This window comes from Salmo salar, chromosome 27, assembly GCF_965601325.2.
Source record: "Salmo salar chromosome 27, fSalSal1, whole genome shotgun sequence".
NCBI classification, from domain to species: Eukaryota; Metazoa; Chordata; class Actinopteri; order Salmoniformes; family Salmonidae; genus Salmo; species Salmo salar.
This window is the reverse complement of record NC_138317.1, coordinates 15,699,628-15,711,695: the sequence shown is the minus strand read 5'-3', so window position 1 is coordinate 15,711,695 and position 12,068 is coordinate 15,699,628. Positions and strand designations below refer to the sequence as shown.

The window sequence follows — 12,068 nt, the reverse complement described above, 5'->3', positions numbered from 1 at the left end:
ACTGTAGCTCCTTCAACAATAATATCTGTAGCTCCTACAACAACAACTACTTCAACTGAAGCTCCGACAACCACACCTACTACGAAGGCTACAACTGAAGCTCCTACAACCTCCACAACAGCAACACCTTCAACAACAACTGCAGCTCCTATGACAACTGCAGCTCCTACGACAACAACTGTATCTCTTTTTACCACTAAAACTGCAGTACCTACTACAGCTCCTACTACAACTGTAGCCCCTACTACAGCAACACCTGCAACAACAACTGCAGCTCCTACGACAACTGCAGCTCCTACGACAACAACTGTATCTCTTTTTACCACTAAAACTGCAGTACCTACTACACCTCCTACTACAACTGTAGCCCCTACTACAGCCACAACAGCAACACCATCGAAAGCCATTGCAGCTCTTACTACAACAGCTGTATATACCACAACAAATACAACTGGAGCACCTGCTACAGAAACTACAATTGCACCAACTACGACAACCACAACCTCTCCTACTATCAACAGCATCATAGAAGCTCCTACTTCCACAACCATAACTGAAGCTTCTATAACCACCACAACTGTATCTTCTACTATGACAACCACAACTTCAGCTGCCATAATGAACACTACATATGCAGCTCCAACAATGGCAACTCCAGCTCTTACAACCACCACCACCACCGTAGCTTCTAGCATGGCAATTCAACCTGCAGGTCCTACAACAATGACCACAACTGTTTCTCCAACAATGACTACAACACCTACAAGTACAACCACAATTGTACTTCCAACTTTTACCTCAACTTCTATGGCTTCAGTGACATCAACAACCAGGTAAGCAAGATCATTTTTGTATAATTATTTTATGCAATTCAATAAACACTTTGTCAATCAAGGAAACTTTGAAGCAAAGAACCATGTGTATCTGTTTGTGGGTCGTTAACTACTAATATTTTCATAAAGCATTCAAAATGTCAGCCATTCTTTAGAAAAGCTCTTTGAGTACCTCAGTTTGTGTATAGGCGCTATTTTAATCCAATTAATGTGCTTGCTGAAGGTAAAACCGCCAGATTTTTTACATACTTCTTCTAATTATTTGATTCATTTAGCCCACTCTTGCACTTAAACGCTTTAAGTTAAACACGGAATCAACTTAGATATATATTTTAGAGCATTTATACTTTTTGTACTACAACAATTTCCATAACGTTATAAACTATACACATTTAAACAAGTAGAAACTAGCATGTAATAACCTACCAACAATAGTAGTAACTCTTGAACCGTTCAAGCTAGAGACACCAAACCAAAAACCAACGTTTTTCCATCTACCTACCATTACTACTGCAGTCACTGCCACTAATATATCTTATTTCTCAGCCATAAAAATTATAAGACACGCTAGCAAGCACACACATTTTCTTTAGGAATTGACATGTTCATTTATTACTATTTTCTCTTAGATTTGGCACAGTGATGGTTTTTGTTAGGCTGGTGTTCCAGCTCAACACACCAGTCCCCACTGAGGAGGATGTCCTTGGTGTCATCAACAAGCAACTGTCTCGCCAATTGAACATTCAGAGAAACACTCAAACCACCTTCCAGAATGCAACTTATATCAGTGAGTTCAACAAATTAGGCTTATATCATGACATTTATTTCCACTCTCTCTATATAACTTTTCATAGGTAAACATTCAACTGCTTCAATACTTCTTGAATGTTTTTTAATGTTGAAACTCCTATATTGTTGCAGTTCATTTGGTCTGTTGTCTATAGTAACACTTTTTTGTGTGCTCACAGAACTTACACATACTTCATTTGCCATCGATCTTGGTTTCAAAATAACCAATGTCACCATGGATTCTCGAAGAGATAGACTCACATTCACCAGTGAGACCTACAACAAGATACAGGATTCAATTAACAGCCTAGTAAGATACTTCTATACAGAAGATACATCCATGGTCATGTTCAGGTCATGATAGTAATTGACAACTTGTTGTTTTGTCCCCTTTTAGCTCAATGATATTCTTAGTAAACCAGATGGCAAACAATTTGTCTTTCCCAATGCCAACTTTACGTAAGTACAACGTCATGTCTGTAAACCAACCCATCTTTCTCAACTGCACTCTTTAGAATGTCTGCAGATTTCATACAGCTGCTGTTTGTACAGCTAAACAGGATGGAGGGAAGATGTTCAACTCTCACACAAAAACACTTTTTTACGTCCACAGTATTGTTGGCACTCAAATCAGGGCAGACATGATGTATGTATACAAAGAGGAAGACATCAATTTCCCTAGTGCTTTTCTAGAGGAAGTCTTAAAAGTCTCAGGTATGCTGCTTTTTTTTCCATTTCAATTTTTTTATTACGGCAAGTTATAAAACACCATGTACAGTATGTGTAATACTCAATCTCGAAAACAGTTTCATGTTATAGTTCACTATGTTATAGTTTATAATTCCCCCTAAAATGTATTTAAATGTGTACTCTAGGTCTCCTAACAACCACGGTTACCCCAACAACTACCAGCACCACACCACTTCCTACCCTTTTGCTGACCACTACTTTCAATACCACAAGTGATGGAGGTTTTCCTGGCTGGGCTCTGGCCATTATCATCCCTTGTGGCATCGCTATCATTCTGGTACCCCTGTGGATCCTGCTATGTGTACGTATAGGCTTGTGTTCACTTGTGTATTGTGAAAATACTCTACAAAGTATATGATCAAATAAGCTGTTCGATGTCTGCAATGATATTGATTTAGCATGTGAATCATACTTCACCATCTTTGTTTTGCAGTGCTTGCTATGTGGCTGTTGTGCAGCTGTAAGGAGACGCTGGCACAGACGTAGATCTTACAATGTACAGTACACCACCAGAAACGGATTCCTGTGAGGTGACTTCGCTAACATCTGTGGGCAACTGTCATCACAAGAACAACCAATCATCTATATCTGCTAATCACGGGACTTTAATGCATGGAAAATCCCTTGTTACTACATACAATTGCATCTGAACAGCGGGGAGTTGCATATATTTTTATCATAAAAAGAAAATTGATAATGGGGTTAATAGGCCACATGTTTTTTGCGAAATGTACTACTTCTTATATTATACATATGATTGTTAATCAAAGTTACAGCTGAGCTGAACAAAGTATGTTTATATATTTATAAGTTATGTCATTTGTGGTTTCAAGCTGTGCTGTCCACTGACTAAAACAGTTATTATTTATTTATTTCATGTGTAATATACTAGATTACATTATTTCTTCTTGAGTTTGTTATTATCTCTCTTGATTAACTATGAACAAATGTATTTTAGACTGCAATACAGTTCTTGTTTCTTCAACTTACAGTTTGACAAATGTAATAAAAAGTCTTCACAAACCAGTATTACGTTAACATTTTATGAATAGGTTTGACTACAGGGTGATTATAGACAAAACATCTACACATCAAAAATAGTCCAAATTGTCTGACCTGGCACCTGAATATTTTTTTTTTTCAATGCAAACCTTAAAGGCCAAGTGCAGGCAAAAATTAGATTTCCTGTGTTTTGTATACAGTGCCTTCAGAACGTGTTGACATCCCTTGACTTTTTCCATATTTTGTTGTGTTACAGCCTGAATTTAAAGATGATTATGTCCTGTGTGGCTCAGTTGGTAGAGCATGGTGTTTGCAACACCAGGCTTGTGTTTTCAATTCCCACGGGGGACCAGTACGGGGGAAAACATTTATGAAATATATGCGTTCACTACTGTAAGTCGCTCTGGGTAAGAGAGTCTGCTAAATGACTAAAATGGAAATGTAATGATTAGATTGAGAATGTGTGACACTGGCCTACAAACAATACCCCATAATGTCATAGTTTAATTATGTTTTTAGAAATGTTTACTAATGTCTTGAGTCAATAAGTTTGATATGGCACACTTAAATAAGTTCAGGAGTAAAAATGTGCTTACCAAGGCACAGAATAAGTTGAATGGAGTCACTGTGTGCAATAATAGTATTTAACATGATTTTGGAATGACTACCTCATCTCTGTACCCCACAAATACAATTATATGAAAGGTCCCTCAGTCGAGCAGTGAATTTCAAACACAGATTCCACCACCAAGACCAGGGAGGCTTTTCAATGCTTCACAAAGTAGGCCACCTATTGGTAGATGGGTAAAAAAAGCAGACTGAATATCCCTTTGAGCATGCTTAATTAAGTTATTAACAACACTTTGGATGGTGTATCAATTCGACCAGTCACTACAAAGATACTGGCGTCCTTCCTAATTCAGTTGCCGGAATGGAAGGAATCCGCTCAGGAATTTCACCATGGGGCCAGTGGTGACTTTAAAACAGTTAGAGTTTAATGGCTGTGATAGGAGACAACTTAGGATGGACCAACAACATTGTAGTTACTCCAAAATACTAACCTAACTGACAGAGTGAAAAGAAGGAAGCCTGTATAGAATACAAATATTCCAAAAACATACATCCTGTTTGCAACAAGGCACTAAAGTTATACTGCAAAATGGTGGCAAAGCAATTCACTTCTTGTCCTGAATACAAGGTGTTATGTTTGGGGCGAATTAAATACAACACATTACTGAGTACCTCTCTCCATATTTTCAAGCATAGTGGTGGCTGCATCATCTTCTCGGTATGCTTGTAACATTTAAGGACTGGAGAGTTTTTCAGGATAAAAAATAAACTGAATGGAGCTAAGCACATATAAAATACTAGAGGAAAACCTGATTCAGTCTGCTGTCCACCAGACACAATAACCTAAATCACAAGGCCAAATCTACACTGTCTTTTGGTGTCTTTCCTATATATAACTTTTTTAAATATTTAATTTAATTTGTTTATTTAATGTAATATCTTATGCTATTCTTGTCTTACTGTTCTGTACTTTGTCATGTATTTGTATGTTTTATGTAGACCCCAGGAAGAGTAGCTTCTGCCTGTGCAGTAGCTAATGGGGATCCGTATAAACTAAATCAAGAAGACAGTGAATGTTCCTCAGTTGCCGAGTTATAGTTTTGACTTAAATCCGTTTGACAATCTATGGCAAGACATGAAAATGATCAACAACCAATTTGACAGAGCTTGAAGAATTTTCAAAATAATTATGGGCAAATGTTACACAATCCAGGTGTGGAAAGTTGCTAGATTTACCCAAGACTCACAGCTTTAATCGCTTCTGCCAAAAGGTGATTCTAATGTATTCACTCAGGCGGTTGAATACTTATGTAATCAAGATATATTAGTGTTTAATTTTTCATAAATGTCTTACAAATGTTAGAATTTCTCTTCCACGTTGACCATATACAGTATTTTTGTTGATTGTTGACAAAAAATGACAATTAAATCCATTTTAATCCCAACACGTAAAACAACAAAATGTGGGAAAAGTCAAGGGGTGTTAATACTTTCTGAGGGCAATGTATATTTTCACACTATGAGGTTGGAATGCATAAAAACAGATATCGCTAGCTTAAACTGACACATATTGATGTGGATTTTTGTTATATGACCGCACCGGTGCGTCAATCGACTCTAGGGTGTTAACTATTTAGCGGTGTTATGAAATGGGGGTAGAAGCTGTTCAGGGTCCGGTCTGTTCCTTACTTGGTTTGACGGTAATGCTACCCGTGCGGTAGCAGATAGAACAGTCTTTGACAATTTTTAGGGCTTTCGCCTGTTACAGAGCTCCTGGATGGCAGGGAGCTCGGTCCCAGTGATGTACGCACTACCCTCTGTAGTCTCTTGCAGTCGGAGGCCAAGCAGTTGTCATACCAAGTGAACACTTCCGCGCTGTCTGTTGCTACTTGGCTAACTGCCAATGATTTTGTTTGTTACTTTTAATAATAACCCTTCAATCAAAACTCTGCATTTAACACATTTACCAACATCTTAGTATTTTCCTCACTTGACTTTTTTCATTCAACTTTTTCACCCCCGGACACTGTCTAGACATGGTTCTACAGGACCTCCACCAGCCCGAAAAAGCTAAGTAGTAACATTAATACTATACCATCTAATTGCAATTGCTGTATTTATAATATACAGGAGAACTATCGTCTTATGGTGAGGATAGCCGAGTTGCAAGCCCAACTTCACACGCAATCGTTAGGCAAGGGCAATTTAAGTGTAGGAAAGGATGAAACAGCGTCTATGCCACCAGTATGTACAGATATTAGCATAAATCATCCCCGCACAGTCCCTGAAGCCGGACAATTTTTTCAATGGTTCTGGAAAGAAAATGCTATCGGCATGCTCAACCGGTGTCGCTCATTCAGCCGACAGAAAATTTCAACCGGTTCTCCCGGAGTCTGAGACCAAGGCTTCTCTGGTCTCTCCTCCACCTGTTACGGGGTTTGAGCTGCCGAACCCTCCCACCATTAGCGCTGACAAATTGAAATCTATAGTCATTGGTTATTCCAATCATTCAGTGATCATACAGTGTTTATTACCAAGGGGCAGGGCTATCGACTTCAAGGCTAATCTAAAGAGGGTGCTAGCTAAGGCTAAAACCGGCGAGCATAGAGGTTATAGGGATATTGTTATCCACATTGGCACCAACGATGTTAGGATTAAACAGTAAGAGGTCACCAAGAAAGATATGTCGGCATCAAGTAGTTGTCTTTGGCCCCCTCTCAGATAGAGGGAGTGATGAGCTCTACAGAAGAGTCTCACAGCTCAATCGCTGGTTGAAAACGTTTTTCTGCCCCTCCCGAATAATATAATTTGTGGATAATTGTCCCTCTTTCTGGGACTCACCCACAAACAGGACTAAACCTGGTCTGCTGAGGAGTGACGGACTCCATCCTAGCTGGAGGGGTGCTGTAAGCCAGCCTGCCAGCTTAGTGGAGTCAGCTATCCCCATTGAGACTGTGTCTGTGCCTTGATCTAGTTTGGGCAAAACTAAACATGGCTATGTTTGCTTTAGCAATCTCAATGGAATAAGACCTCCTCCATTCCTGTCATTATTGAAAGAGATTGTGATATCTCACATCTCAAAATAGGGCTACTCAATAGATCACTTCCAAGGCAGTCATAGTCAATGAACTAAACACTGATCATAACTTTGATGTGATTGGCTTGACTGAAACATGGCTCAAGCCTAATGAATTTACTGTGAAATGAGGCCTCTCCTCCTGGTTACACTACTGACCATATCCCCCGCAAAGGCAGAGGTGTTGCTAACATTTACCACAGCACATCTTAGTTAACCCCCCCCCCCCCCCCCCCAAATTACTGTGTTTCTGTGTTTTGAGCTTCTAGTCATGAAATCTATGCAGCCTACTCAATCACTTTTTATAGCTACTGCAAATCACAGACTCCTCTTTGAAAGTGTTCATTTCTCCAATGCTCAGTTGTCCTGAGTCTGCACAGAACTGCCAGAAACTAGGATCAATGGAGACACAAGTTTGTTTTAATCCTATATCTCTTGACAGATTCACGAAAATAGTCATGGCCTCAACCTTTCAGCTGCATACTGGACCTTATTCCAACTCAACTACTGAAAGATTGTCATGGAATAATTGTAATCAAAAGGAGAGACTTCAAAATGTATTCTAAACAAGTAAACTTTATTATTTAATTACTGCAGTAATGGAGCTTGTCAATGAGCCCCCCTCCCCTCTCGTTCTGACAATAGCTACTTCCTATGCTTGGCCCTCCTATGTTGACCATAATAAATGGCTCCCTATCCTCCGGATGTGTACCAAATTCACTAAAAGTGGCAGTAATAAAGCCTCTTCTGAAAAAGCCAGACCTTGACCCGAAAAAGGTAAAAAGCTATTGGCCTATATCGAATCTCCCATTCGTCCAAAAAAAAAAATGAAAAAGCTATTGCGCAGCAACTCACAGCCTTCCCGAAGACAAACAATGTACACAAAATGCTTCAGTCTGGTTTTAAACCCCATCATAGTACTGAGACTGCACTCGTGAAGGTGGTAAATTACCCTTTTAATGAGGTCAGACCGTAAATGGTCTACGTGGATAAGTTCTTACCTGGTTTAGTACTTATCTGTCGGAAAGATATCAGTTAGTTTCTTTTGACAAACATATCAATAGTATTTTTCAAGGGCAGCTTTTATTCATGTTCATAATGTTGCAAAATTCTGAAACTTATTGTCCAAGATGATGCAGAAAAGCTAATCCATGCTTTTGTCACTTCTAGATTGGACTACTGCAATGCTCTACTCTCTGGCTACCTGGATAAAGGACTACATTAACTTAAGTTAGTGCTAAACACGGCTGATAGAATCTTGACTAGAACCCCAAAATGTTATCATATTACTCCAGTGCTAGCTTCTCTACACTGCTTTCCCGTTAAGGCTATGGCTGAGTTCAAGGTTTTACTCTTAACCTACAAAAGCATTAAATGGACTTACTCCTATCTATCTCTCCGATTTGGTCCTGCCATACATACCTACACGTATGCTATGGTCACAAGACGCAGACCTCCTTATTGTCTCTACAATTTCTAAGAAAAAAGCTGAAGGCAGGGCTTTCTCCTATACAGCTCCATTTTTATGTAATGGGATGCCTATCCATGTGAGAGACTCAGACTTGTTCTCGACCTTAAAGTCTTTGCTGAAGACTCATCTCTTCAGTAGGTCCTATGATTGAGTGGAGCAATGAACCGCCGTTGCTATCTCTGCCTGGCCGGCTCCCCTCTCTCCACTGGGATTCTCTGACCCTATTATGGGGGCTGAGTCACTGGCTTACTAATGCTCTTCCATGCTGTTCCTAGGAGGGGTGCATCACTTGAGTGGGTTGAGTCCCTGACATCATATTCCTGTCCGGTTTTGAGCCCCACTATGGCTAGTGCGATGGAGGAGATCTTTGTGGGCTATACTCAGCCTTGTATTAGGGTAGTAAGTTGGTGGTCTGTTGATATCCCTCAGTGGTGTGGGGGCTGTGCTTTGGCAAAGTGTGTGGGATTATATCCTGGCTAGTTGGCCCCTATCGTCGCACGGGGCCACAGTGTCTATATATAGTCGGGGGCTAGTGTTAGTCTGTTATATCTGGTGTAATTCTCCTGTATTATCTGGTGTCCTGTGTGAATTTAAATACGCTTCCTCTAATTCTCTCTCTATCCCTCCCCTCCAAGACGACCTGAGCCCTAGGGCCATGCCTCAGGACTACTGGCCTGATGACTCCTGAATGTCCCCAGTCCACCTGGTCGTGCTGCTGCTCCAGATTCAACTGTTTTAACTGCGGCTATGGAACCCTGACCTGTTCACCGGATGTGCTACCTTCTTCCGGACATGCACTTTTCATCTCTCTCTACCACACCTGCTGTCTTGACCTCTGAATGTTTGGCTATGAAAAGCCAACTGATATTTAGTCCCGAGGTACAGGGATTATTATTTGACCCGCCTTCACTAAACCCCTAAATTAAAGCATCTTAATTGAATTTTAAACCCCAAATCTATTTTGCATGAAGAAACAACCTGTCACTCATCACAAACTTTGGGAATATCTGTGTTTTCCCTCTTCACAATGCAGAAAACTGCATTTAATCAGTGGACACAACTCATTTTTATTACAACACACCTGTCATAATTGTTTTCTTTACTATAGGTTTATTATTATTACTATTATTGCTAAAGGTACTGCATAGGTGTAAACATACCATTTTTAGCAAGAGATAGCACTTGTATAGCCTAAGAAAGTAGTAGAAATGTCACAGCTGTCGTGGAAGAGAGAATGGGACCAAGGCGCAGCGGGTTGCGTGCTCAACATATTTATTAAATAAAATGCGAACACCACGGAAAAACAATAAACAACTAAAGACAGGAACAGAGCAGCAGGCTCAACAAAAGCAGTGCTCTCAAACAACTACCCACAAGTGACAAACAAAAACACACCTATTTATAGGACTCCCAATCAGAGGCAACTAGAAACACCTGCCTCCAATTGAGAGTCCAGCACCCAACCTACACATAGAAAACTACCCTAGAACATACACAACACAAACCCTCTGCCACGTCCTGACCAAAACTAATACAATTACTCCCTCTGCTGGTCAGGACGTGACAGTACCCCCCCCCCCCTAAAGGTGCAGACCCTGAATGCACCTCAAAAGAAAAACACAGAAAACCCCCAAAACAAACAGAAAAATCCCCCTAAACTACAGGGAGGGAAGGGAGGGTGGCTGCCGTCAACGACGGCACTGTGCTACACCCCCCTCCCCAACCCACCTATATCGGAGGCGGCTCAGGTGCGGGACGTGGACCCCGGTCCACCCTCGGCGTCGCCCACTTAGGTGGCGCCCCTGGCCGCGTCGGAGGACTGGTGGGCGACCCTGACCTCGCCCGGCTGGCGGGCGATTCTTGCTGCGCCCGGCTGACGGACGACCATTGCTGCGCCCGGCGCCTGGCTGCGCCCGACGACCCTGGCTGCGCCCGACTGGCGGGCGACCCTGGCTGCGCCCGACTGGCTCTGGCAGTTCCCGACTGGCGGGCGGCTCTGGCAGCTCCCGACTGGGGGGCGGCTCTGGCAGCTCCCGCGGGCGGCTCTGGCAGCTCCCGACTGGCGGGCGGCTCTGGCAGCTCCCGAATGGCGGGCGGCTCTGGCAGCTCCCGACTGGCGGGCGGCTCTGGCGGCACCAGACTGGCGAGGCTGGGCTGACGCACTAGAAGCCTGATGCGTGGGGCTGGTACAGGATGTGCCAGTCTGGGCACATGCACCCCAGGGCTAGTGCGGGAACAGGCCGAGTCGGACTGGGTTGACGCACTAGAAGCCTGATGCGTGGGGCTGGTACTGGACGTGACAGCCTGGAGACACGCACCTCAGGGCTAGTGCGGGGAGCGGGAACAGGCCGAGTCGGACTGGGTTGACGCACTAGAAGCCTGATGCGTGGGGCTGGTACTGGACGTGCCAGCCTGGAGACACGCACCTCAAGGCTAGTGCGTGTAGCTGGAAACACTGGACCGTAAAGGCGCACTGGTGGTCTCGAGCGCAGGGCTGGCATCACCCCTACTGGCTGGATGCCCACTTTCCCCTGGCACATGCGGGGCGCTGGTACTGCGCGTACCGGCCTGAAAGTACTCGGCCTCGCCACAGCACCCATCACCCCAAAGCACGGGACCTGTCCAGTATGTCTCTGCCCAAAAAGGGTACGGGGAGCTGGCCTGGGGCTCCATCCTCGCCCCGCCAAACTGCCCTTGTGCCCCCCCCAAAACAATTATTGGGGCTGCCTCTCGGGCTCCCTTACCATCCGTGTTCCCCGGTCCTCGCCAGATTTCCTCCGCTGCTTGGTCCTGTTGTGGTGGGTAGTTCTGTCACAGCTGTCGTGGAAGAGAGAATGGGACCAAGACGCAGCGGGTTGCGTGCTCAACATATTTATTAAATAAAAAGCGAACACCGCTGAAAAACAATAAACAAACTAACGCCAGGAACAGAGAAGCAGGCTCAACAAAAGCAGTGCTCTCAAACAACTACCCACAAGTGACAAACAAAAACACACCTATTTATAGTACTCCCAATCAGAGGCAACTAGAAACACCTGCCTCCAATTGAGAGTCCAGCACCCAACCTACACATAGAAAACTACCCTAGAACATACACAACACAACCCTCTGCCACGTCCTGACCAAAACTAATACAATTACTCCCTCTGCTGGTCAGGACGTGACAAGAAATGTGCAGAAAGTAGTTTTGAATGCATTTTATTGAAGGGAAACAATAACAGTCAAACGTTTTTGGCACCAGAGTAATATATTCTTATATACTGTACAATGAGGAATTCAACTACAAAATACTAGACTTCTCCCATTTGTATAACCATTGCCCCCACCCACAAGGTGTATACACAACAACAATAAATACGAATAAAATAAGATAATAGATACAAAACAAAAAGCTGAAGAACATAAATCAATCAGTTCTAATTATCACATGTAGGACAGTATACAAGTGTGTGTGCATGGACTTTGCAGATGCATTTCTCACATGTGCAGCACATAGTATTTGCTTTACAGTCCTTCTTTGGTGGTCAGAATAGACATCTCCTCCTCTTGTCTGCCCCAGCTGCAACTTCAGATGGAT

At 42.8% G+C, this 12,068-nt stretch overlaps 1 protein-coding gene across 1 annotated transcript; it reads left to right on the top strand.

The window, feature by feature from the left end:
- The first annotated feature begins 290 nt into the window (after positions 1 to 290).
- LOC106596873 (uncharacterized) lies at positions 291 to 3,048 on the top strand. Its single transcript, XM_045713493.2, has 7 exons — positions 291 to 833; positions 1,463 to 1,620; positions 1,802 to 1,932; positions 2,020 to 2,081; positions 2,236 to 2,336; positions 2,498 to 2,673; positions 2,806 to 3,048. Exons 1-7 carry the CDS (start codon positions 592 to 594, stop codon positions 2,899 to 2,901), a joined length of 966 nt encoding a protein of 321 aa, XP_045569449.2. The 5' UTR covers positions 291 to 591; the 3' UTR covers positions 2,902 to 3,048.
- The last annotated feature ends 9,020 nt before the right edge of the window (positions 3,049 to 12,068 follow it).

Excerpts from the sequence above, each read along its gene's own strand:
- LOC106596873 (XM_045713493.2), top strand. The coding sequence starts at position 592 with ATGACAACCACAACTTCAGCTGCCATAATGAACACTACATATGCAGCT. Across the intron at positions 1,933-2,019 it reads AGGATTCAATTAACAGCCTA|CTCAATGATATTCTTAGTAA; the intron begins GTAAGATACTTC and ends GTCCCCTTTTAG. Across the intron at positions 2,674-2,805 it reads CCCTGTGGATCCTGCTATGT|TGCTTGCTATGTGGCTGTTG; the intron begins GTACGTATAGGC and ends TTTGTTTTGCAG.